A 27,768-nucleotide genomic window follows, 5' to 3' on the forward strand; every position below is an offset into this window, starting at 1 on the left:
CAGAACAGGAAAAATTGTGAAAAACGTGTTCATCCTAGTCTGCATATATTCTGGCAGATTTCCAGTACATTAGACACAACATGAGATCAGGACATTACACACAACATGAGGTCAGGACATTAGACACAACATGAGGTCAGGACATTACACACAACATGAACAGGAGAAGAAAATGTCCTGACCTTAACCACAATGTTACTATTTCATCACCTTCCTCTTTTGACATTTCCCTTTTATTCTCTGGATGAAGTCATAAACAGTTAGTCAAAGACTCAGAGCAGAGACAGGTACAGTAAAGAAACAGACACAGGGGCAACTATATTACCAGAATCTGTATATAGACAGAAAACACAGTAAGTTGTTGGAGAGGTCATCTATGCTGTGCCAGATATGAACAAGGTCACGTTTGACAGAGGTGAGATGGAGGAGAGGATTGTGGATATCTACGTCAGTGCAGACACCCTGAGAGACGGTGAAACCAGCACCAAGAGAGAAGAGACAGAGGACACTGCTCCAAATAATGGACCAGGAGACCAGCACTCAGGTGACACACACACACACACACACAAAACATAAAATAATATGGAATGTATCCACAGAGCCTGAGAGCTCAGGAAGAGACCCTTCCTAGTTGCTGCAGTGTGTCTGGGGCTGCTGTGTGTTCAACTGGCTGGGATCATAGGCCTGTCTGTCTACTGTGAGTTTGTGTCCAAGTTCATTGCTTATCACCCAGTTATATAGAGGTGCTGGTTACTAAGCCTATTTACCTGATGTTTTACCTAGTAACTATGTGTTTATACTTTGTAGATAACAGAGCCATCAAAGATTCTGAGGATAAAAGGAACATCTTGTCACAGAGTTTATCACTTTATAAGACTAACACAACTGCAGAGAGAGACCAGTTACAGACCAAATACAACAACTTGACTGATGAGAGAGACCAGCTACAGACCAGTTATAGCAGTCTGACTGATGAGAGAGACCAGCTACAGACCAGTTATAGCAGTCTGACTGATGAGAGAGACCAGCTACAGACCAGATACAACAACCTGACTACAGAGAGAGACAAGCTTCAGAATTTGCTTTGTGGTCAGTGAGCTGGTTTTCATACCTTTCTTTATTATAACGTACATTTTCATTGAGATCGGGGCCATCCACTACAGGCAAAACAATAAATTGAATCTTGACTTACAGATAATTCAAGCCTTAAATTGTCCTTATACCAGAAACTGTTGAAAGCACTTTTCCTAGTACCATGCTGCATTCTGGGAATTTCTTTCAAACACGGCTGTATAGGACCCTCTTCTCTGGATCTTGACATGTCTGAAATACAGATTAAATAATGTGTCATATCTCTATGGAAATGTATAATTAAGGGATCCACAATATTAGATACTAACAGCTGCTAACTAAAGTGTGTAGTTTAAAGTATAGGCATGGCCTACCATTGGGTGTAGTTTAAGGTATAGGCCTAGCCTACCATTGGGTGTAGTTTAAAGTATAGTCCTGGCCTACCATTGGGTGTAGTTTAAAGTATAGTCCTGGCCTACCATTGGGTGTAGTTTAAAGTATAGTCCTGGCCTACCATTGGGTGTAGTTTAAAGTATAGTCCTGGCCTACCATTGAGTGTAGTTTAAAGTATAGTCCTGGCCTACCATTGGGTGTAGTTTAAAGTATAGTCCTGGCCTACCATTGGGTGTAGTTTAAAGTATAGTCCTGGCCTACCATTGGGTGTAGTTTAAAGTATAGTCCTGGCCTACCATTGGGTGTAGTTTAAAGTATAGTCCTGGCCTACCATTGGGTGTAGTTTAAAGTATAGTCCTGGCCTACCATTGGGTGTAGTTTAAAGTATAGTCCTGGCCTACCATTGGGTGTAGTTTAAAGTATAGTCCTGGCCTACCATTGGGTGTAGTTTAAAGTATAGTCCTGGCCTACCATTGGGTGTAGTTTAAAGTATAGGCCTAGCCTACCATTGGGTCCTTTTGGAACTGCATATCTGGTGCTTGATGCAGTAGGGAGGGGCTCGATGACACCTCCTGGCAGCTCTGGCTCACTGTCTTGCTCAGAGCCAGAGGTCTTTATGTCATCCCTTGATACATCTATTACATTAAAATGACACAATAACCATTAGTGTACAATCACAATAAAAATGCCACAGCCATCAAAACAAGAACACACATTAATCAACAACCAACATTTTGAAGTGAGGCTTAATCTGACAAAATCATTATTACAAACGGAAGCTAAACTTAAATTCTGAACTGGGCATGGGACTGACTGCCTGATAGATGCTCTGACCTGGTGGTGGTAGACTGGGTCTTTGTGAAGTCTGACCACACTGACTCTGACTAGCCTCAGGTAGGGAGCTGCTCTGACCTGGTGGTGTTAGACTGGGTCTTTGTGAAGTCTGACCACACTGATTCTGACTAGCCTCAGGTATGGAGCTGCTCTGACCTGGTGGTGGTAGACTGGGTCTTTGTGATGTCTGACCACACTGACTCTGACTAGCCTCAGGTAAGGAGCTGCTCTGACCTGGTGGTGGTAGACTGGGTCCTTGTGAAGTCTGACCACACTGACTCGGACTAGCCTCAGGTAGGGAGCTGCTCTGACCTGGTGGTGGTAGACTGGGTCTTTGTGAAGTCTGACCACACTGACTCTGACTAGCCTCAGGTAGGGAGCTGCTCTGGGGTCCGGTTGTGATGCAATGGCTGGGGTCTGTTTGCACCTGATCTGCCTGTTTGTGCTTCTTTAAAAAGAAGTCTGATATTTCTCCCTTTCTTATCATGTTTAATTGACCCTATGCAAAAATAAGACTCTATGGTTACATCTAAGCATCCGATTACCCATATTTCAGTCCAATCTCAATCTTAATTACACATCCCCATTGTCATAACTGTACCTTAAAATCAACTACCAGCCTAAGTTACTAGTTAGATCATGGCTAGCCCTACTCCGCAGTAAGTAACTTAACTAGCTATAATTTCTTACAACTTTACGACAGCAAACAGGCTATCTGCAAATTGTGGTAATCTTTTGAGTAACGTCAACAGATTGATAATAACAATTGTTAATTTTGAATTCAAGTATGAAAATCTAACTGAGTTAAAGGATTTCAAATTGCTGAATGTTAACTTGCTGAACACTGACAGCTGTAGCCTATTGGTTACCCCACATTAGCTATGTGTATACTGTAACTTACGACACTGCACTGTATATGTGTGTATTACTAGCACAGATGTAAACATAATGTTAGGCTAAATTGGGAACCAATCTCTCTTATCTGATTAACTGTCTGTTATGGAGCCAAAGTTCTAACGTTAACTTACACAGCAACTCAACTTTCATAAAAGTTGTTCAGGAAACCTAAACCTGATGCTAAACCTTAAAACTGCTTTCGCCAAATCGCCAAAAGAGCTCATGAAGCTGTGGAAATATATTTTCTTCTTATGTATGTTCTTCTTATTCTTATGTATCTCGCAACCCACGTCAACTTCTCTGCGCTACGGATCCCTTTTACGGGATCATTTTCGCAAAATATTACAAAAAATATTTATAATCATGCAATCACAAATGAAATATACCAAAACATACATCTTATCTTGTTGTTAATCCGCCTATTGTGTCAGATTTTGAAAATATGCTTTACAGAGAAAGAAATCCAAGCTTTTGTGAGTGTATCAATCAATGCTAGAACAGCTAGCCCCAAATTAGCATGGTCACGAAAGTCAGAAAAGCAATCAAATTAATCGCTTACCTTTGATAATCTTCGTATGTTTGCACTCACGAGACTACCAGTTACACAACAAATGTTATTTTTGTTCGATAAATATTACTTGTATAACAAAAAAACGTAATTTGGGGTGCGCGTTATGTTCAGAAAACCAAAGCCTCGTTCCGTTCGACGAAAATTCCAAAAAGTATCCGTAATGGTCGTAGAAACATGTCAAATGTTTTTTATAATCAAACCTCAGGTTGTTCTTAACAAACATAATCGATAATATTTCAACCGGACCGTATACCTATTCAATAAGAGAGAAAAAGAAAATGGAGAGCTCCCCTCTCTCGTGCAGGAACTATTCAGAGGACACCTGACTACTTTTGAAAAATCTCGCTCATTTTTCTAAATAAAAGCCTGAAACTATGTCTAAAGCCTGGTCACAGCCTGAGGAAGCCATTGGAAAGGAAATCTTGTTGATACCCCTTTAAATATAAGATATATATATATATATATATATATATATATATATATATATATATATATATATATAATGACTGGCCAGGCAACAAAGATAATTAAAAAAAGATCACTTCTGGGTTAGATTTTCTCAGGTTTTCGCCTGCAGAATCAGTTTTGTTATACTCACAGACAATATTTTGACAGTTTTGGAAACTTTGGAGTGTTTTCTATTCTAATCTGTAAATTATATGCATATTCTACGATCTGGACGGGAGAAATAGTCAATTTACCTTGGGAACGTTATTAAAAAATATATATCTGACCCCTAGTATCAAGAGGTTACTATTCTCTATTCCTCTTCTTCGATTTGACAAGAGGTGAAATTAGATGTCAATCAGCATCAAACTGCCTGTAGCGAATGACATTTTGTGGACACATACAAGAGACTTTTATGTTTTTTTTGTGTGTGTGTGTTACCTGTTTGCTGGTCTCCTGGTCCAGTATTAGGAGCAGATACCCCAGACACCCCTCTGGCTCCGCCCCTGTTACTGTAATAGATATTCATGATCTTTTCCATCTCTTAGAGATATTGTGTTTTATAGTGGTGTCAAAACAACAGTTAGTGTCAAAGTAACCTGTGGATAGACAGTAGATGTTATGACAGTTAACCTGTGGATAGACAGTAGATGTTAGGACAGTTAACCTGTGGATAGACAGTAGATGTTATGACAGTTAACCTGTGGGTAGACAGTAGATTTTATGACAGTTAACCTGTTAGTCCTATAGGGGCAGTATTTCATTTTTGGATAAAAAGACGTGCCCGTTTTAAGCGCAATATTTTGTCACGAAAAGATGCTCGAATATGCTTGGAATTGATAGCTTTGGAAAGAAGACAGTCTTACGTTTCCAGAAATGCAAAGATTTTCACTGTGAGTCCCTTAGAACAAATGTTTCGGGCAAAACCAAGATGTATGACCGACCAGGAAATGCACAGGATTTCTGAGGCTACGTTTTCCATGATCGCCTTATATGGCTGTGAATGCGACAGGAATCAACGGACTCTTTCTCTTGTTTCCCCAAGGTCTCTGCAGCATTGTGACGTATTTGTAGGCATATCATTGGAAGATTGACCATAAGAGACTACATTTACCAGGTGTCCCGCTAGGTGGCTGCGTGGCAATTGGTGCGCAAAAGTCAGGTCCCGGTATTTTTCCATTCAAATCTCAGAACAAACCAGGCTACAAGGACGGTGCTTTCAACGGAGAGAAATATGACAAACCACCTTCAGGATTGATTCAAACAACGTTTTCCATGTTTCAGTCAATATTATGGAGTTAATTCGGAAAAAAGTTCGACATGTAGGTGACTGAATTTTCGGTTAGTTTCGGTAGCCATATGCATAGTAACAAAAGGGAACGATGTGTCCTACACAAGAATCTTTCAGGAAAAACTGGAAATCTGCTATGTAACTGAGAGTCTCCTCATTGAAACATCTGAAGTTCTTCAAAGGTAAATTATTTTATTTGATTCCTTGGCTGGTTTTTGTGAATATGTTGCGTGCTAAATGCTAATGCTAACGCTAAGCTAGCTATCACCACTCTTACACAAATTAGTGATTTTCTCTGGTTCTAAAGCATATTTTGAAAATCTGAGACGACAGGATTGTTAAGAAAAGGATAAGCTTGAGAACAGGCATATTTATTTCGTTTCATTTGCGATTTAAAAAAATCGCTAATGATGCATTATGCTAATGAGCTTGAGGCTGTAGTAACGATACCGCATGCGGGATGGGGCGGACTAAGAGGTTAACTTGTCTCTGCTAGTCAACATGATGTCTGCTGAAAGATTCCTTTATTACCAAGTCCCGCCCTCTCTCTCCTCCAAGCCCACTAGTGACATTGTCCACGTTCCAGATTGACTACATTGAAGTCACCTGCCAGATCTCACAATGCCTGGATTGGTGTTTAACACATCAGTTAATCATATCATGTTGTATAGTAATCGTATGTCCATTTGTTGATACGTGCTACTCAACTGCAATATAGTCTGCCTGGAACGAGACAGCTCTCTCCTCATTGTAGTTGATAGATTGAGCCGTACTGAGCTCTGACCTCACAGACACAGGAAACTACTAACCCTGCTACTGTTCTCCCTCCCATCTCACTCAGACCTCACAGACACAGGAAACTACTAACACTGCTACTGTTCTCCCTCCCATCTCACTCTGACAGCCACAGTTTCCTCTTCTCTCTCTGGTTGGACAGCATACTTGTTACTCTTTGGCCTCAACTTTATTTCATAGCCATGTCTTAGTGTTACTTTGGGGTTAAACTACTAATGATTAATTTTAAAGTCAACAATAGGTTTTCTATATGTCCTGCAAACATTTCTGAAAACCCGCTCATTTCTGAAAACCCGTTTTTTCTTAGTCATTATGCGGTATTGTGTGTAGATTGATGAGGGGAAAAAACAATGTAAACAATTTTAGAATAAAGCTGTAACGTAACAAAATGTGAAATAAGTGAAGGGTATTTGGTGGCCAGTCAAACTCTGGGGGGAAGTTTCCCCTAGGTGTATGATCAGCAATCCCTCCCACGATCCTAACCTTAACCATTTGTGGTGGAAATGCAAAACTGACCCAAGATCAGCGTCTAGGGACATCTTCCCCTACACCACCAGTCACAGAGTGAGAGCCATAATGTGTTCTCCATTTGAAGGCTGGGGGTGCTGTAAACTCAGTCATGATATATGTAGTGCATATGTCAATTAACAGGATCCCAATTAATTTTAGCACATCCAGATTTGGGACCCTGTGAAATCACACATACATTGTATAGCATGATATATAGTAATGTAATGTATTATATTATCAAACTAAGACTGGTGCAAGTCACGTGGTGGCTTGCTGATTGTGTTGTGTTGAACTCACACTTTGGTTGACTGATAAAGAGTTTCACTACCTAAAGTCACACAGACGCAGAACAGCACAGGGAGAAGACACAGCTACAAACGTACATTAGAGTTGAGGTTAGAAGTAGAAGTTACTGTATTTGAGCACAATTTTAAGATGTCAGAAGGAGTCTATGAAAACACAGATGGATTTGAAGACAACAAATCTAATGCAATGAAGACATCGATGGCCAATTATATGGCAACGTAAGTTCCTTCAAACCCCGTCCAAGAGATGGAGTTGTTGCTTCGGGTAAGATCGCATGAACACACACACACACACACACACAGACACACAGACACACACACACAGACACACAGACACACACACACACACACACACACACACACACACACACACACACACACATTACACACAATATATTAAACAGGTGAGCTTATCCTGTAGTACTCTAGCTTTATTTGTCTCAATCCTGGATGAAACAGTTAAACACATTACCAAAGATCTTTAATAATGTGTGATTCAGTACATGTTCAGTGGTGGAAGAGACCCTCTGGAGTTGCTGCAGTGTGTCTGGGGCTGCTGTGTGTTTTCCTAATAATCTTTGAAAGTCAGTCTGTTGTCAAATTACATATAAGCACAATATCAAATGCTCATATTTGATTGTTGTTCCTCCATATGGGTCCCAAAAGAAGGAAGTGAAGTGGACCTTTTCTGTCATTCAACCAGCTGTCACTCAAAATCTCCTTCAGGTTCATTAAGAGAGAGGGAGGCAGGTTGTCTAGCGGTTAAGATTGATTGTCCAGTAACCGAAGGGTGCTGCATCGAAATCCCGAGCCGGCTACGTGAAAATCTGTTGACGTGCCCTTGAGCAAGGCACTTAACCCTAATTGGTCATGTAAGTCGCTCTGGATAAGAGTGTCTGCTAAATGACTAAACTGTAAATGTAGAGGAGAGCCCCGGGGTTTACTGTTATCATCTCATCCTCACTGGTTAAAACTACCCATCCTCAATATCCACTTGGATCAGTTTGTAGTGTCAAATCTATTGTCTGGACATTATAATGACCCATGTTTGTAGTCCTGGACCTCCTGAACATGTTGATGTATATTTGGGAGTAAACAGAGGGTCCAAATCAGCAGAAAGGTGAAAGGAAGGAGGAGTTCTGGAAACTAGTCTTTGTTCTCCACTTCCCCTCTATGATCTATATCTTCCTGGTATGACAGTGTCCTGTCCATCATCATAAATAGCAAGTCCCATTCCCTGGACAGGAGGACTGTTGAGATATACTCTGGACAAGATGAACATGTAGAGACAGGGAATGATTTATATTGTGCTGCAGAAAATGTTATAACAATAATCACTGTAACAATCTCTCACACACACACACATCTGCAAGCACAGGCACAAGCATGCAAACTTGCCCTATTTTTATTTATTAACAACTACTCTGTCATTATGTTGATACTTCCCTATAGTTAACACCTACAGCAGTCACACAGACAGAGACACACAGATAACTCAGAGACAATGATATCAGTAGAAGCAGAGACTTAACGTGTAGAGGTCTTGCAGTTGACGTACGCCGCCTCCTGGTGGCCATGTTGGAAAGACCACCACATTAATTCTAGAAGCAGAGACTTAATGTATAGTTGACCTACATAGAAAGAAAGACCCAGGTATTGTTAAGATGTCAAAGGGCATCTATGCTGAGCCAGATATGAACTAGAAGGTCAAGTTTAACAGAGGTGAGATGGAGGAGAGGATTGTTAATATATCTACGTCCCTGAGAGACGGTGAGACCAGCACCAAGAGAGAAGAGACAGCAGACACTGCTCCTAGTAATGGACCAGGAGACCAGCACTCAGGTAACACACACAAAACATAACAGTCTCTTGTATGTGTCCACAGAGCTTGATAGCTCAGGGAAGAGACCCTTCCTAGTTGCTGCAGTGTGTCTGGGGCTGCTGTGTGTCCTACTGGCTGGGATCATAGGCCTGTCTGTCTACTGTGAGTTTAGGTCCAAGTTCATTGCTTATCACCTAGTTATAGGAGGTGCAGGTTACTATGCATAATTACCTGGTGTTTTACCTAATAACTGTGTTTATACTTTGTAGATAATAGAGCCATCAACGATTCTGAGGATAAAAGGAACAACTTGTTTCAGAGTTTCTCCCTTTATAAAATCAACGCAACTGAAGAGAGAGACCAGCTACAGACCAGATACAACAACCTGACTGAAGAGAGAGACCAGCTACAGACCAGATACAACAACCTGACTGAAGAGAAAGGTCATATTCAGGCAAAGCTTTTTGTGATAGGTGAGATATAAGCCGTGATAAATTAGAAGTAGATCAACAGTAATAAAATATCAATGGGTTAATGAGTTTAAAGATACTGGCTAAGTTTCTCAATGTTTTCACATTTGCTCTTCAACAGAGCAGCATTGTCAGGAGCGATGGATATACTTTGACTCCAAGTTCTACTTCCTCTCTACTGAGAAGAAAACCTGGAAGCAGAGCAGACAGGACTGTCTGGATAGAGGAGCAGACCTGGTGATCATAAACAGCAGAGAGGAACAGGTGAGAGAGAGAGTCGGAGCAAATATAATTTTCCTCAGTACACTAATATGTGTGCAGTTTTTTATAAATATCTTAAAATGTGCTATCTTTCTCAACAACAGACATTTGTCTTCAACCTCCACCTGAGAGCCTGGATTGGTCTAAATGACTCTGTTACTGAGGGGATCTGGAAGTGGGTGGACGGCACCCCACTGACCACAGGGTGAGATATTTACCATTTTACCAGATGATATTGGGATACAAAACAACAATGATAAATTGCATCTAATCATGTTCATCAGAATGACCCATGTTTCTATTCATGGATGTTATTCAATGAGAACTATAGATGTATCACAATAATCAAGTCAGATTTTTCGATTAAAATGCCATTATATAATAAATAAATATAATTGGAAATGGCCCATTCTGTATAATGGTATGATCATCTTTCAGAATGTCTTTAAAACTGTTAAAACATAGGACTATGTGTATAATTGAGGAGTATGTTTGTACCACAGTGTCTGACTGTCTCTGTGTTGTTTAGGTACTGGGCGGCAGAACAGCCTGATGATAGAGGGCAAGAGGACTGTGCTGAGATATACTTTAGACAAGATGATCCTGTAAAGACATGGAATGATGACAAATGTGGCACAAATCATAACTGGATCTGTGAGAAAGAGGTGTAACAATAACCTACTGTAACAAACAGTATTTCTCTGTTATTGTTATTATTATGTTGATGGTAGAACACAGTGCTGAATGGTTAAGTGATGATTCCACCTGGTGGTTAAGGTGAGAGATGAACTCACCATAGAGGAGAAAAAGTTGTATTACAGAGTTGCCTACTGGCTCTTTTTCAATTAGACCTTCCCCAATTCCTCCTCACATCCTCTCTCTTTGACTTCTTCTCCAAACACATTGGAGAATACAATCCTAGGGGAGGGACCTTGGACCTTCTCCTCTAATAGGGTTGAGATAGATTCCTCTCCTATCTCCTCTCCTTCTAGGAAAGACTAGAAGACTAATTGAGATAGAGCCTTAGTGTCAGAGAGAGACAGAGGAGGAAGAAGAAAATTAAGAGAATGAGGAAGAGAAAACAATTATTCTTGTTTAGATTTAGAGGAGAGTATGTAGACATATTGTACTCTGTAAAATTATTCTTCATTATTTTTTATTTATTTATGTCATGTGATTTGCCATAGGCTTATGCTTAGTAAAAAAAAGTATGTCCAATTATTAACCCTCAATCAATCAAATGTATTTATAAAGCCCTTCTTACATCAGCTGATGTCACAAAGTGCTGTACCGAAACCCAGCCTAAATCCACAAACAGCAAGCAATGCAGGTGTAGAAGCACAGTGGCTAAAAACTCCCTAGAAAGCCCAAAACCTAGGAAGAAACCTTAGAGAGGAACCAGGCTATGTGGGTCAAATAATAATAATCACAGTGGTTGTAGAGGGTGCAACAGGTCAGCACCTCAGGAGTAAATGTCAGTTGATTTTCATAGCCGATCATTCAGAGTAGTATCTCTACCACTCCTGCTGTGTCTAGAGAGTTGAAAACAGCATGTCTGGGACAGGTAGCACGTCCGGTGAACAGGTCAGGGGTCCATAGCCGCAGGCGGAACAGTTGAAACAGGAGCAGCAGCACAGCATCATGCCAGGTAGTCCCGAGGCATGGTCCTAGGGCTCAGGTCCTAGGGCTCAGGTCCTCCAAGAGAGAAAGAAACAGAGAGAGAATTAGAGAGAGCATGCTTAATTTCACACAGGACACCGGATAAGAAAAAAAAATCCAGATATAACAAACTGACCCTAGCTCCCCGACACATAAACTACTGCAGCATAAATACTGGAGACTGAGACATGAGGGGTCAGGAGACACTGTAGCCCCGTCCGACAATACCCCCGGACAGGGCCACACAGGCAGTATATAACCCCACCCACTTTGCCAAAGCACAGCCCCCACACCACTAGAGGGATATCTCCAACCACCAACTTACCGTCCTGATACAAGGATGATTTAGGAAAAAAAAAAACACCTTTATTTAACCAGGTAGGCAAGTTGAGAACAAGTTCTCATTTACAATTGCGACCTGGCCAAGATAAAGCAAAGCAGTTCGACACATACAACGACACAGAGTTACACATGGAGTAAAACAAACATACAGTCAATAATACAGTATAAACATCAACGTGTGTATAGGTGGCAGGGAAGTCAGGCGCAGGAGAATCAAACTTGGTATAATGGAGTAGTTCAATAACTTAAAAAGACAGCTTCCAAACCATAATGGATACGAGGACCCGACGTGCACCAATACAAACTACAAGATCATGAACAAACAAGCAATCTGAGAAGGATATGAGGGGAAACAGAGGGTTAAATACACAACCAGATAATGAATGGGATTGGAACCAGATGTGTAAGAAGACAAGACAAAACCAATGGAAAATGAAAAATGGATCAATGATGGCTAGAAGACCGGTGACGTCGACTGCCGAGCACCGCCCGAACAAGGAGAGGCATCGATTTCAGCAGAAGTCATGACAGCCGAGTATAGCCCACGGAGATCTGCCCCAAGGCACAACCCAAGGGGGGGGCGCCAACCCGGACAGGAATATCACGTCAGTGACTCAACCCACTCAAGTGACGCACCCCTCCTGGGGATGGCATCGAAGAGCACCAGTACGCCAGTGACTCAGCCCCTGTAATAGGGTTTGAGGCAGAGAATCTCAGTGGAGAGAGGGGAACCGGCCAGGCAGAGACAGCAAGTGCGGTTCGTTGCTCCAGTGCCTTTCCTTTCACCTTCACACGCCTGGGCCAGACTACACTCAATCATAGGACCTACTGAAGAGATGAGTCTTCAATAAAGACTTACAGGTTGAGACAGAGTCTGCATCTCTCACATGGATAGGCAGACCATTCCATAAAAATTGAGCTCTATAGGAGAAAGCCCTGCCTCCAGAAAGCCCTGCCTCCAGAGCAAGCCCATGTAATGCTTTGTAGGTTAGCAGTAAAACCTTGAAATCATCCCTAGCCTTAACAGGAAGCCAGTGTAGAGAGAATAGCACTGGATTTTTGGCAATATTACGTAGTTGGAAAAAAGCTATCCTTGAAACAGTCTTGATTTGTTCGTCAAAAGAGAGATCAGGGTCCAGAGTAATGCCGAGGTCCTTCACAGTTTTATTTGAGACGACTGTACAACCATCAAGATTAATTGTCAGATCCAACAGAAGATCTCTTTGTTTCTTGGGACCTAGAACTAGCATCTCTGTTTTGTCCGAGTTTAAAAGTAAAACATTTGCCGCCATCCACTTCCTTATGTCTGAAAGACAGGCTTCCAGGGAGGGCAATTTTGGGGCTTCACCATGTTTCATCGAAATGTACAGCTGTGTGTCATCCGCTTAGCAGTGAAAGTTAACATCTGTCACGACTTCTGTCCCCTCTCCTTGTTCGTGCGGCGTTCGGCGGTCGACGTCACCGGCCTTCTAGCCATCGCCAATCTACTTTTAATTTTCCATTTGTTTTGTCTTACACACCTGCTTTCAATCCCCCAATTACTTGTTCATTTTTACACCCTCTGTTCCCCCATGTTTGTTTGTGAGTGATTGTTTATTTGTAATACAGTCTGTTATTCTGGGGCAAGGTTTGGCTTTTTCATGAGAGGCTTTTTTACTGCCACTTTTAGTGAGTTTAATACACATCTGGTGGATAGAGAGCCATTTATTATGTTCAGCATAGGAGGGCCAAGCACAGGAAGCAGCTCTGTCAGTAGTTTCGGTCAAATAGGGTCCAATATGCAGCTTGAAGGTTTGGAGGCCATGATTATTTCCATCAATGTGTCAATAGATATGGTACTAAAACACTTGAGTGTCTCTCTTGATCCTAGGTCCTGGCAGAGTTGTGCAGACTCAGGACAACTGAGCTTTGGAGGAATACGCAGATTTAAAGAGGAGTCCGTAATTTGCTTTCTCATGATCATGATCTTTTCCTCAAAGAAGTATGTGAATTTATCACTGCTGAAGTGAAAGCCATCCTCTCTTGGGGAATGCGGCTTTTTAGTTAGTTTTGCGACAGTATCAAAAATAAATGTTGGATTGTTCTTATTTTCCTCAATTAAGTTGGAAAAATAGGATGATCGAGCAGCAGTGAGGACTCTTCGATACTGCATGGTACTGTCTTTCTAAGCTATTCGGAAGACTTCCAGTTTGGTGTAGAGCAATTTCTGTTCCAGTTTTCTGGAAGCTTGCTTCAGAGCTTGGGTATTTTCTGTGTACCAGGGAGCTAGTTTCTTATGAAAAATGTTTTTCGTTTTTAGCGTTGCGACTGCATCTAGGGTATTGCACAAGGTTAAATTGAGTTCCTCAGTTAGGTGATTAACAGATTGTTGTACTCTTACGTCCTTTGGTAGGCGAAGGGAGTCTGGAAGGGCATCTAGGAATCTTTGGGATGTCCAAGAATTTATAGCACGGCTTTTGATGATCCTTGGTTGGGGTCTGAGCAGATTATTTGTTGCGATTGCAAACGTAATGAAATTGTGGTCCGATAGTCCAGGATTATGAGGAAAAACTTTAAGATCCACAAAATGTATTCCACGGGACAAAACTAGGTCCAGAGTATGTATGACTGTGGCAGTGAGTAGCTCCGGAAACATGTTGGACAAAACCCACTGAGTCGATGATGGCTCCGGAGTGGGTCTGTGGACTTTTCCATGTGAATATTGAAGTCACGAAAAATTAGGAATTAGGAATAGGATAGGAATTCAAGGAACTCAGTGAGGAACGCTGTATATGGCCCAGGAGACCTATAAACGGTAGCTATAAAAAGTGATTGAGTAAAACTACCTATGTTTAACCTATGTTATTCTTAATACTAAAGTGATAAACAAAGTCACAGATTAATAAATAAAGGAACAATGTTCTTTCACAAGGTCTACAAGATTCCTGATTTAGTGTCCATGTAACACTTAAAACAGTGTTACATGGACACACAGAGGGCAGAACAGTTCTAAGAGGAAACACACACACACACACTAACACAAATGCTAAGGAAAGGTGAAAATGACTCACAACCTTCACAGTACAAGGTACAACGTGTAGGTTACCAATAGCAACACCAAGCACCAAGCACCAGTGGACCTGCCTGCTACATATCCACACACTCATCATGGTGTCAATCTGCTGTTGTGTCTCTTCCTGGAGGTTGCTGTCTGCTCAAACCACCGGTTAAGGTGTGAAGTCCTCCCTAAATCTATAACACTGTACGTTCTCAGGCACAACAGACTGTTAAGCTAAAACAGCTGTATAACAGGATATACAACATAATATACTGTATGTTGTACTGTGTGCAGATCCATAAAGTACCAAAGTATATTTTAAGGGAGCAATTAGAATTAGCCTTTATATAGAGCAGTCTGAGGAGATTCATGCTAATGTGGACAGGAGCATAGATAAACAACCTGAATCTCAGAACACTGGTAAATATACTGTAGTCATAGAGACACACACATGGAAGTTTAAACCAATGGTTTTTATCCCTCCACTTGCCACATACACTTTTTACCTTAAGATAATGAGGTTGGTCGATATCCAATGCCCCAAACACAAGTCTTCCAAACCTAACTGAGTAAAATAAATTAACAAACAGATTAATAATACTATTTTTTTTTATAGAAAACATCTTGTCTTCCAAACGATGGTGTCTTCCTCCACAAGGGAAAGGTTTTGAAACATTAAATTGATTTATGTGTGGAAACTTATACATGACATGTGTTCCAGGTTAAATGTTCTGAAATGATGGAGGCTCCTAAGGTGTATTTTAGGATGTATACTAACTGCTGAATTCTGATTCTCTACCCTTCTCCAGAAGTGTGCATTGGATTGGTGCAAACATGGCTGGATGGAGTTTCCACCACATTCCTCAAACTAGTTCATTGAGGTGTAGTGTACCAGTTAATTAAATATCGCGTTAGAATTTGTTGTGTGACATGAAGAAGATTTCTCCAACAGAGCTAAACAGTTGTCTGAAAATCAGGAAAACCTGTCCTGAAGGAAACTTTTCACAATAATCTCTAAATTCTCCAGGTGTGTGCGCCTGTTCACTTCCCTTCATGGATTTGAATGGAAATGACTGGTACATGGGAATTCACTCTAGTGCCCATACCTACACCAACCCAATGCTTTTAGATTTGTTGGATTTGTTGGAATTACTGGACAAACAAACACTTTCGGAGATAGGAGATATTATTTGAACGCAATCCAGATGAGAATATTTAAAAACCAATATGGCGGACAATGTGTGTGTTGTATGTAGGTACTAGAACACTGGTGGAAGAGAGGGACATTGCAATCCCAACGATGAGGACCGTGTTGAGGTGTCCTGAAGGATGGAGGCTGTTAGGATTCAGATGTTACTTCCTGTCTACTGAGAAGAAAACCTGGGCTTGCAGCAGACAGGACTGTCTGGAGAGAGGAGCAGACCTGGTGTTCATAAACAGCAGAGAGGAGCAGGTGAGAGAGAGAGAGAGAGAGAGAGAGATTTATATGCTTATGAATCAGGAAAATAATTAATACTCACATTTCCCACACACACTTCTCAATATCTCTTCACACTGATGACTTTATGGCCATTGAGTGCAAGCCATCACATGACTTCCATGAACGATGCCACAAACAGTATAACCTTGCAAAGTATAACTTCCTGCTTGAAGGTGATTGGACACTGAAGACATTCTATTAACTGTTTTGGACCGAAGACAGATATCAGAGAGGTACCTGGTGGCGAGGCCCATTAGACCAACTACATAGCTACTTGTCAGTACAGTTAGAATCATACAGTAGATATTACCATTAGGAGTCAGGTAGAAAGGTAATCATACAATAGATATTACCATTAGGAGTCAGTCAGAAAGGTAATCATACAATAGATATTACCATTAGGAGTCAGTTAGAAAGGTAATCATAGACTAGATATTACCATTAGGAGTCAGTCAGAAAGGTAATCATACAGTAGATATATTACCATTAGGAGTCAGTTAGAAAGGTAATCATAGACTAGATATTACCATTAGGAGTCAGTCAGAAAGGTAATCATACAGTTAGTTAAGATGGATGACCACATCAATGACCAGGTTATTGAATTGTTAGGTACTAAATAAACAGAGTAAAAATTAACAGGCAACTAGGAAAAGCTCAAACCAAGTTTATTCACCCAATGGGTGAGACAGCTGAACAGACAAATACATGTTCCCAACAGCACAAGCATGTATACCTCAGTTTAGGTGGAGTCTCCTCCTTACCTCTAAACATTACATCTTTATTGCAAAGCAGGAAGTTAAAAGTGATTGGGCTAATAAACTGTTCCTTCTCCCTTACTGTGACCTGAGCTGACCTCATCCTCCATTCCTCACTAATCCACAGCTCTCCACCCTTATCTGTGACTGCAACCATGTGATTGTCTTCCCTTAGTAACATTCCAAGCCCCTGGTCCATATTCAACCTCCATCAACCCCACAGATAACCATTAACGTCTGGTTTAGCAAGTATTTCAAATTACAACCCAGTAACTCAAACCAGACTGTGGACCTTCACCTTTCCATAGGATACCTGATGTCAAACAATAACATGTTCTGACAGAATGTAAACGTTCTGCATTCCCCTCTCTCCCTCAGTACACTGTGGACCTTCTCCTTTCCATAGGATACCTGATGTCAAACAATAACATGTTCTGACGGAATGTAAACATTCTGCATTCCAATCTCTCCCTCAGTACCATGAACAAGGATTTTATATATTTAAAATGTAGAACCCATCAGTCCCCCCTAATGAATGTTGAACAATAATTCCATACTGTTCAACATGATATAAACTTGGAAAATTACTTCTAAATGAACAAAAACATAAAACATGATTAACAGTTGATTATTAGGATTACACCTCTGAGACTTATGGTCTCTGATCTACAATTACACTACACACACTCTTATTTACATCTCTCATCAGACAACTGAGAATGACATTTCAACTGGAGCTTGATACAAAGCTGAGTCCTCTATCTATCTCTATGGGTCAAGGTAACAGTAATAGAAGGAAGAAACTGAGCTTGTAGAAAACAGAAAGTAGGGGGAGACAAACACTTAATAAAGAAGGTATTATACCCAACATGAGGGACGTTTCTGACCAGCATCCCATTGACAAGCAGATTATAGACAATACCTAAAACGGACCCTTACCTTCTCCTAAATTTAACTAGGCAAATTCTTATTTTCAATGACGGCCTAGGAACAGCCTGTTCAGGGGCATAACGACAGATTTGTACCTTGTCAGCTCTGGGATTTGAACTTGCAACCTTTCGGTTAATAGTCCGCTCTAACCACTAGGCTACCAGATTGAGGCCCCCAGTCCAGGGTTTCCCAACCCTCTCCTCGGGGACCATCAGACATTTCACATTTTGGTTTTAGCACTAAACTGGCACACCTGATTCAGTCTACTAACCATCAAACCCTGTAGTGCATCAAATTAATGCAGGTGTGCCTGTCTGGGGAACCCAGCGGAGAGGGTTGGAAAGTACTGCACCTACAGTGTAGTAGAAAACCCTGGTCCTGGAGTGCTGCAGAAAGAGGTTTGTCTAGTCAGAGTCTGCCAATCATTCCTTTAGCTTGTGGAGTTAAATACTGCTCTCTTCTGGCTGCTTTGCAGAATGAGCTGTGTCAAGTAACTAATGGCCTCTGGGTACATTAGTGTGTGCTTGGTTTTCAGTGGTCCTAATCTGACACACCTGATTCATTCTACTAACCATCAAACCAATGACTAATTGATGCAGGTGTGCCTGTCTGGTGAACCCAGAGAAGAGGGTTGGGAAGTACTGCACCTTGTAGGCAACCGTGGTCCTGGAGTACCGCAGGGATGTTTTTAATTTAACCGACCTGGAAGAACGGGCTGAAGAGAGAGACCAGCTACAGACCAGTTTCAACAACCTGACTGAAGAGAGAGACCAGCTACAGACCAGTTTCAACAACTTGATGGAAGAGAGACCACCTACAGACCAGTTACAGCACCCTGACTGAGGAGAGAAACCAGCATATTACCAATATGATTTCCTCTTTATACCATTAGTTATTTCCTCAGATTCTAGCTTCCTGTATACCAGTAGTTGTTTGACAAATCAACATTACATTAGTACATTTGACTTTGTCCACACTCTACATGTGGTGCATTTCATCATTTCCATTTCAAATATATTATTTGTACTTTCCACAAATATTAGACAAACCATAGAGTATATTGACTGGTGAGTCATTCTAAGGAACACAATAAAAATATCCCCATCAAAATCTGTCAATTTAAGCTGGAGATATGTTTTTTTTGCATGGGTTGCGTCTCAGTCCACCACATCTGCCGATATCGCCATTCCTCTCTCTCTCTCCACCCCTTCTCCCTTCGTTCCCCCCTCCAGGTGACAGGTTTTACCACTCCCCATTGAGTGCTACCAGGCTTCTCCTCCAATGGGCCAGGGTTAATGGTCTAGAAGCATGGTTTCGATTGCTCCAATAGTTATGTTTCGGTACTGCAGTTTAACGGATACTAGGCCTAGAAGTCGGATTTGAAAATGTGTAAGAAGACACTTTAGTCATCACCTTTGTGCACAAAATATCCATTGAATTATTTGGACAATTATCACTGAGGCAGATAATTTTTTTTAAAAAAACATGTGAGGGGTTTTTATTCTTCTTTCATTTCCCTTAAATCTGAAACTATGGAGATGTTGTCAGAGCTTCTGCTTTTTCATTCTGAGTAATTCTTCACATTTAGCATAGATAGAACAAAGACCCCTATGGTCATTGGTGGCCGGTCACACTTCAGGGGAAGATTTCCCTAGGTACAGATCTAGGATCAGGTTCCCCTCCCCGATCCTAACCTTAGGAGTCAGTCTTTACTGTCAAGTTACAGATAAGCACAATGTAAAATGCTCATATTTGACTGTTGTTTCCCTATATGGGCCCCAAAAGGAGGGAATTGAAATGGATCTTTTCAGTCAGTCAACCAGTTGTCACTCAATCTCCTCGACCAATCACTTATTAAGAGAGAGGGAGGCAGGTCTTCTAGCAGTTAAGATTGTTTGGCCAGAAACCGAAAGGGTGCTGCATCAAAATCCCGAGCCGGCTACGTGAAAATCTGTCGATGTGCCATTGAGCAAGGCATTTAACCCTAATTGCTCCTGTAAGTCGCTCTGGATAAGAGTGTCTGCTAAATGACTAAACTGTAAATGTAGAGGAGAGCCCCGGGGGTTACTGTTATCATCTCATCCTCACTGGTTAAAACTACCCATCCTCAATATCCACTTGGAACAGTTTGTAGTGTCACATCTATTGTCTGGACATTATAATGACCCATGTTTGTAGTCCTGGACCTCCTGAACATGTTGATGTATATTTGGGAGTAAACAGAGGGTCTAAATCAGCAGAAAGGTGAAAGGAAGGAGGAGTTCTGGAAACTCCCTGAATTATCTTGGGGCTGTTACATATGATATTTAATATATGTTAACAGCTAGTCTGTGTACTCCACTTCCCCTCTATGATCTATATCTTCCTGGTATGATAATGTCCCATCCATCATCACAAATAGCAAGTCCCATTCCCTGGACAGGAGGACTGTGTTGAGATATACTCTGGACAAGATGAACATGTAGAGACATGGAATAATTTATACTGTGCCACAGAAAATGGTTTAACAATAACCACTGTAACAATCTCTCACACACACACAAGCTTGCAAACTTGTTGTATTTTTGTATTAGCACAGCCACATCTACCCATGTCATTTTGTTGATACAACCCTAGAGTTAACACCTACAGTAGTCCCACAGACAGAGACACACAGATGACTAAGAGACAGATATCACTAGAAGCAGAGACTTAACGTATAGAGGCCTTGCAGTTGACGTACGACGCCTCCTGGTGGCCATGTTGGAAGACCTCCACATTAATTCTAGAAGCAGAGACTTAATGTATTGTAGCAGTGTTTATTTGAGTGGGGTAAAGAAAGATTTTGTTCGGACGCCAGTCAGGTATTAACCATGCCGAAAGGAAAATAGTAGTATAGAGAGAACCACTAGCAGACCCACACACATCAGCAGAAGTGACTGCCTAGTGTAGCCTGTTCACCAGATAGCCAGTGGAGAGAGAATACACACCATATTAAACCCACATCACATCACAGGGGTAACCCCACCAAGAATACCTCATACAATAATAATAATAATAATAATAATAATTGCAGAGCAATTTAACAGCAACTTCATACAAGAAAGAACCCAGTCATCAACAGAGGACTTGCAATAATCTGCATTATCTTCCAGTGGAGGAGTGCAGAGGGTATGAATGTGGGGGTTCATTGACACAACAAAGGCCTTAAAAATGTCCACAATCTTCTCGGCCACATGTCATTAGTACACCTCACCTCAATACAGTTCACATAACAATACACAACTTGCAGCGGTCCCAAACGAAAACAACCAAGACGTAGAGCGATCACACCGATGATAGAGTTAAATACTTTATAAACTACACGCTGAAAAACAAAACAAAACTTCTACAGCACAATCAAACTGTCACGCCACCCAAGAGCTCCTCCTCAAAGAGCTGAACGAGCTCTCTTTATTTCCTCCTTCCTTACCGCTCATGCGCCCTTAAAGTGGCAGCGCACGGTAGACCTACATAGAAAGAAAGATCTAGGTATTGTTAAAGATGTCAAAGGTCATCTATACTGAACCAGAAGGTCAAGTTTAACAGAGGGGAGATGGAGGAGAGGATTGTGGATATTTACGTCAGTGCAGACACCCTGAGAGACGGTGAGACCAGCACCAAGAGAGAAGAGACAGCAGACTCTGCTCCTAATAATGGACCAGGAGACCAGCACCAAGAGAGATGAGACAGCAGACTCTGCTCCTAATAATGGACCAGGAGACCAGCACTCAGGTAAAACACACACTCAACCATTAGAGGAGAGAGGATGTGAGGAGGAATTATGAAAGATCCCATTGACACTTCTGTAGTTCATCTCTCATTTTAACCATTAGGTGGAAGCATCACTTAACAATTCAGTACTGTATCCAACTATCAACACATAAATATATATATAAATATAAGAGAGAGAGAGAGAGAGAGAGAGATGCGTGGAGGCAATACTTTGTATTACAATGTTTTCTGTGAGACAACACAATATATTTATCAATGGGGTTACATCAGTCAGTTACGCCTTGATTGGTCTGAATGACTCTGTTACTGAGGGGACCTGGAAATGGGTGGACGGCACCTCACTGACCAACCCAAGACTCCTGCTCTAATAACACTGATCACACCAAGGTAAGAGACTACTGCTCTATAATAACACTGACCACCAAGGTAAGAGACTACTGCTCTAATAACACTGACCACCCCAAGGTAAGAGACTACTGCTCTATAATAACACTGACCACCACAAGGTAAGAGACTACTGCTCTATAATAACACTGACCACCACAAGGTAAGAGACTACTGCTCTATAATAACACTGACCACCCCAAGGTAAGAGACTACTGCTCTATAATAACACTGACCACCCCAAGGTAAGAGACTACTGCTCTATAATAACACTGACCACCCCAAGGTAAGAGACTACTGCTCTATAATAACACTGACCACCCCAATGTAAGAGATTACTGCTCTAATAACACTGACCACAGTGTAAGGAGTAGGACTGATGATCTGTGTTGTTCATACTCTAGGTTCTGAGAGAGTGGTCAGTCTAACTCTGTGTTGTTCATACTCTAGGTTCTGAGAGAGTGGTCAGTCTAACTCTGTGTTGTTCATACTCTAGGTTCTGAGAGAGTGGTCAGTCTAACTCTGTGTTCTACTGCAGGTATTGGTTGAGTGGAGATCCTAATGATGGTGTAGGTCAGAACTGTGTTGTAGTACATTACAGGTCATCAGGCCAAGGAGAGTAGTGGGACTATCAATGTTCCAATCCAGACTACTGTCTCTGTGTGAGAACTTCACTGTTCTAGGAACTCTCTAGTTTATGTAAATGATGGTATATTTGATGATATATTTTGGTAGAGTGGCACTCTAAACTAGACGTTGGAGTGAAGAACACACACACACAACCGGAAAATGTTCATAGATATCCCTCATTAGCCATTGTCAATGTTAAGATGTATAGTTCACTAGGTAGCATTGCATGAAGGCAATACACTAATATGTCTATATCTCTATCAGGTAGGCTAGTAGTTACAGCTTAATGGTTGGATACAGTACTGAATGGTTAAGTGATGATGTCTAGTAGTTATCATGTTGATGGTCATGATGATGTCTAGTAGTTATCATGTTGATTGTCATGCTGAATGGTTAAGTGATTATGTCTAGTAGTTATCATGTTGATTGTCATGCTGAATGGTTAAGTGATGATGTCTAGTAGTTATCATGTTGATGGTCATGCTGAATGGTTAAGTGATGATGTCTAGTAGTTATCATGTTGATTGTCATGATGAATGGTTAAGTGATGATGTCTAGTAGTTATCATGTTGATTGTCATGCTGAATGGTTAAATGATGATGTCTAGTAGTTATCATGTTGATTGTCATGATGAATGGTTAAGTGTCTAGTATGTCTAGTATGAGAGGACACACACACTGCACACCACACGCAGCCACACTGCACACCACACGCAGCCACACTGCACACTACACGCAGCCACACTGCACACCACACGCAGCCACTCTGCACACCACACGCAGCCACACACACACACTGCACGCCTCACACACACACTGCACACCACACGCAGCCACACACACACACTGCACGCCTCACACACACACTGCACGCCACACGCAGCCACACTGCACACCACACGCAGCCACACACACACACTGCACACCACACGCAGCCAAACTGCACACCACACGCAGCCACACTGCACGCCACACGCAGCCACACACCACACGCAGCCACACACACACACTGCACGCCACACGCAGCCACACTGCACGCCACACGCAGCCACACTGCACACCACACGCAGCCACACACACACACTGCACGCCTCACACACACACACTGCACACCACACGCAGCCAAACTGCACACCACACGCAGCCACACTGCACGCCACACGCAGCCACACACCACACGCAGCCACACACACACACTGCACGCCACACGCAGCCACACTGCACGCCACACGCAGCCACACTGCACACCACACGCAGCCACACTGCACGCCACACGCAGCCACACACACACACTGCACGCCACACGCAGCCACACTGCACACCACACGCAGCCACTCTGCACACCACACGCAGCCACTCTGCACACCACACGCAGCCACACACACACACTGCACGCCTCACACACACACTGCACGCCTCACACACACACTGCACGCCACACGCAGCCACACTGCACACCACACGCAGCCACACACACACACTGCACGCCTCACACACACACACTGCACACCACACGCAGCCAAACTGCACACCACACGCAGCCACACTGCACGCCACACGCAGCCACACACCACACGCAGCCACACACACACACTGCACGCCACACGCAGCCACACTGCACGCCACACGCAGCCACACTGCACACCACACGCAGCCACACTGCACGCCACACGCAGCCACACACACACACTGCACGCCACACGCAGCCACACTGCACACCACACGCAGCCAAACTGCACACCACACGCAGCCACACACACACACTGCACGCCTCACACACACACTGCACGCCACACGCAGCCACACTGCACACCACACGCAGCCACACACACACACTGCATGCCTCACACACACACACCGCACACCACACGCAGCCAAACTGCACACCACACGCAGCCACACTGCACGCCACACGCAGCCACACACCACACGCAGCCACACACACACACTGCACACCACACGCAGCCACACTGCACGCCACACGCAGCCACACACACACACTGCACGCTACACGCAGCCACACACACACTGCACGCCACACGCAGCCACACACACACTGCACGCCACACGCAGCCACACACACACTGCACGCCACACGCAGCCACACACACACTTAAAGTTCCCCTTTTAAACCTCTGATAAAGATGATACAGTCAAACATAATACCAAAGATCTTACTTTAATTATTTGTGATTCAGTACATGTTCAGTGGTGGAAGAGACCCTCTGGAGTTGCTGCAGTGTGTCTGGGGCTGCTGTGTGTTCTCCTACTGGCTGGGATCATAGGCCTGTCTGTCTACTGTAAGTTTAGTATGTTTTTACTGAGACTTAAGTAGCCTACTTAATTATACTTATCCATAAATGGTTTGGTAGTTACATGTTTGAATAACTCTTGCCTTATACAGATGGAGTCATTGGTCATCACAACTCAACAGAGAAAAACCAGCTACAGACAAGTAACAACAACCTGACTAAAGAGAGAGACCATCTACAGACCAGTTACAACACCCTGACTAAAGAGAGAGACCAGCTACAGACCAGTTACAACACCCTGACTAAAGAGAGAGACCAGCTACAGACAAGTAACAACACCCTGACTAAAGAGAGAGACCAGCTACAGACCAGTTACAACACCCTGACTAAAGAGAGAGACCAGCTACAGACCAGTTACAACACCCTGACTAAAGAGAGAGACCAGCTACAGACCAGTTACAACACCCTGACTAAAGAGAGAGACCAGCATACCAATTGTAGTGAGTTAACATTCATCCCAAGCACATTATTGTATGTCTGTATTCTGTCATTAAGTGTCCAGCGTGATACATTGAAGGAAATACATGTTTTCATCTTGTAGAACAAACCTGTCCTGAAGGCTGGCAGAAGTTTGAATCCAGTTGGTACATCCTGTCTACTGAGGCTAAAACCTGGAAGGAGAGCAGAGAGGACTGTCTGAAGAGAGGAGCCGACCTGGTGATCGTAAACAGTGATAAGGAACAAGTGTGTGAGAGAGAGTGAGAGTGAGAGAGAGACAGACACAGACAGAAAGAGAGAGAGAGAAGAAATGGCATTGCAGGGGTAGATATGATCAAACATATGAATATATACTTATCTTTCTCAACAACAGGAGTTTCTCTTCAAACTCAAGAAGAGAGTCTGGATTGGTCTGACTGACTCTGTTAGTGAGGGGACTTGGAAATGGGTGGACGGTACCCCACTAACCACCCCAAGGTAATACACTACTGCTCTAATAACACTGACCACCCCAAGGTAATACACTACTGCTCTAATAACACTGACCACAGTGTAAGGAGTAGGACTGATTCGCTGTGTTGTTCATACTCTAGGTTCTCCATACTCAACTGGTGAACAGGCACTGACCACCGAGTGAGAGATGATAACTACTATGACAATAAGGCTCCAATTTTCAGTTCATTCAACCTTTATCTATACAGGTTATTGTCATTAATGGTGGTATTCAACAAAGTTGAATTAAGCTGAATAATGGCAGTATATTATTTAGGATTGTGATGTTCTGTGATATGACTGACTGTTGTTAACCCTGTCGGTACTGGTATTAACCATGATATCTGACTGTTTTTAACCCTGTAGGTACTGGTATTAAACATGATATCTGATGGTATTTAACCCTGCAGGTACTGGTATTAAACATGATATCTGATGGTATTTAACCCTGTAGGTACTGGTATTAACCATGATATCTGATGGTATTTAACCCTGCAGGTACTGGTATTAAACATGATATCTGACTGTTTTTAACCCTGTAGGTACTGGTATTAACCATGATATCTGACTGTTTTTAACCCTGTAGGTACTGGTATTAACCATGATATCTGATGGTATTTAACCCTGCAGGTACTGGTATTAAACATGATATCTGATGGTATTTAACCCTGTAGGTACTGGTATTAACCATGATATCTGATGGTATTTAACCCTGCAGGTACTGGTATTAAACATGATATCTGATGGTATTTAACCCTGTAGGTACTGATATTAACCATGATATCTGATGGTATTTAACCCTGTAGGTACTGGTATTAAACATGATATCTGATGGTATTTAACCCTGCAGGTACTGATATTAACCATGATATCTGACTGTGTTTAACCCTGTAGGTACTGGTATTAACCATGATATCTGACTGTTTTTAACCCTGTAGGTACTGGTATTAACCATGATATCTGACTGTTTTTAACCCTGTAGGTACTGGTATTAACCATGATATCTGATGGTATTTAACCCTGCAGGTACTGGTATTAAACATGATATCTGATGGTATTTAACCCTGTAGGTACTGGTATTAACCATGATATCTGATGGTATTTAACCCTGCAGGTACTGATATTAACCATGATATCTGACTGTTTTTAACCCTGTAGGTACTGGTATTAACCATGATATCTGATGGTATTTAACCCTGTAGGTACTGATATTAAACATGATATCTGATGGTTTTTAACCCTGTAGGTACTGGAATGACCATCAGCCTGATAGTGGAGATCCTAGTGGGGAGGAGGACTGTGTTGAGATACATAAAGATTGGATCTTTCCACTTAAGGCATGGAATGACATGCCATGTTACTGGAAACTCAACTGGATTTGTGAGAAAGTGGTTTAACATCATCATGACAACATACTGTAGCCTGCAGAGCACACAACTTCCTCCTTCATTCTCTCTCTCTCTCTCTCTCTCACACACACACAGATAGAGCCTCTGTCTTGATCTCGCTCACACACTGCCTAAATCCCAAACACACCCGTACACAGATTTTCACACACACGCAAGCACACATGCATACACGTACACACACGCATGCAAATGCACCTATTATTGTATTTGTTTGTAGTATCTTATTAATAAAAGTCCTACTTATTTCCTGATTGTACCTTCCTGTGTACTATTCATTTAGTTTCACACGTCATCAGATATAATTTGAAATGAGTACAGTTGACTTTGTGCATAAACATAAATTCCAATTAAAATCATTCTAAAGAATATATTCTAATTTTGGCCTGGTGATAAAATTCTCAACATTACCAAACCACCATTACATACACTGTATAGGAGTTGACTGTGTCACCAATCAAAGAGTGTAGTAGAGATAAAAGGA

General features: G+C 42.1%; 2 protein-coding genes and 1 long non-coding RNA gene across 6 annotated transcripts; all 3 read left to right on the forward strand.

Annotated features, from left to right (window-relative positions):
- The first annotated feature begins 231 nt into the window (after positions 1 to 231).
- Positions 232 to 13,294, forward strand: LOC135561802 (CD209 antigen-like). 4 transcript variants are annotated; one of them, XM_065003671.1, is made up of 6 exons: positions 232 to 544; positions 9,000 to 9,098; positions 9,206 to 9,409; positions 9,528 to 9,670; positions 9,772 to 9,872; positions 10,197 to 13,294. In XM_065003671.1, the coding sequence occupies exons 1-6, from the start codon at positions 391 to 393 to the stop codon at positions 10,336 to 10,338; spliced, it is 843 nt and encodes a 280-aa protein (XP_064859743.1). In that variant the 5' UTR covers positions 232 to 390; the 3' UTR covers positions 10,339 to 13,294. The 4 variants fall into 4 exon arrangements, with proteins under 4 accessions (XP_064859743.1, XP_064859745.1, XP_064859744.1 ...); XM_065003672.1 differs by lacking the exon at positions 232 to 544 and adding an exon at positions 5,778 to 8,956; XM_065003673.1 differs by lacking the exon at positions 9,000 to 9,098 and having other exon boundaries at positions 233 to 544.
- A 2,300-nt stretch (positions 13,295 to 15,594) lies between these two features.
- On the forward strand, positions 15,595 to 18,988 carry LOC135561808 (uncharacterized). Its single transcript, XR_010459657.1, has 2 exons — positions 15,595 to 16,158; positions 18,470 to 18,988. It is a non-coding gene; the product is annotated as an uncharacterized LOC135561808 (long non-coding RNA).
- A 2,556-nt stretch (positions 18,989 to 21,544) lies between these two features.
- LOC135561599 (C-type lectin domain family 4 member M-like) lies at positions 21,545 to 27,543 on the forward strand. The gene is made up of 6 exons (XM_065003312.1): positions 21,545 to 21,623; positions 24,781 to 24,936; positions 25,041 to 25,388; positions 25,490 to 25,632; positions 25,760 to 25,863; positions 27,125 to 27,543. Exons 1-6 carry the CDS (start codon positions 21,545 to 21,547, stop codon positions 27,273 to 27,275), a joined length of 981 nt encoding a protein of 326 aa, XP_064859384.1. The 3' UTR covers positions 27,276 to 27,543.
- Positions 27,544 to 27,768: the final 225 nt, after the last annotated feature.

The sequence above is a fragment of the Oncorhynchus nerka genome, linkage group LG18 (assembly GCF_034236695.1).
Source record: "Oncorhynchus nerka isolate Pitt River linkage group LG18, Oner_Uvic_2.0, whole genome shotgun sequence".
Lineage (NCBI taxonomy): Eukaryota > Metazoa > Chordata > Actinopteri > Salmoniformes > Salmonidae > Oncorhynchus > Oncorhynchus nerka.

What these genes read in the sequence shown, in the direction of transcription:
- LOC135561802 (XM_065003671.1), top strand. Translation starts at nt 391, where the DNA reads ATGAACAAGGTCACGTTTGACAGAGGTGAGATGGAGGAGAGGATTGTG. An exon ending in GGCAAAGCTTTTTGTGATAG is followed by an intron (nt 9,410 to 9,527) that starts GTGAGATATAAG and finishes GCTCTTCAACAG; the next exon opens with AGCAGCATTGTCAGGAGCGA. An exon ending in TAAACAGCAGAGAGGAACAG is followed by an intron (nt 9,671 to 9,771) that starts GTGAGAGAGAGA and finishes TCTCAACAACAG; the next exon opens with ACATTTGTCTTCAACCTCCA.
- LOC135561599 (XM_065003312.1), top strand. Translation starts at nt 21,545, where the DNA reads ATGGACCAGGAGACCAGCACCAAGAGAGATGAGACAGCAGACTCTGCT. An exon ending in AGACCAGCATACCAATTGTA is followed by an intron (nt 25,389 to 25,489) that starts GTGAGTTAACAT and finishes TTCATCTTGTAG; the next exon opens with AACAAACCTGTCCTGAAGGC. An exon ending in ACCCCACTAACCACCCCAAG is followed by an intron (nt 25,864 to 27,124) that starts GTAATACACTAC and finishes TTAACCCTGTAG; the next exon opens with GTACTGGAATGACCATCAGC.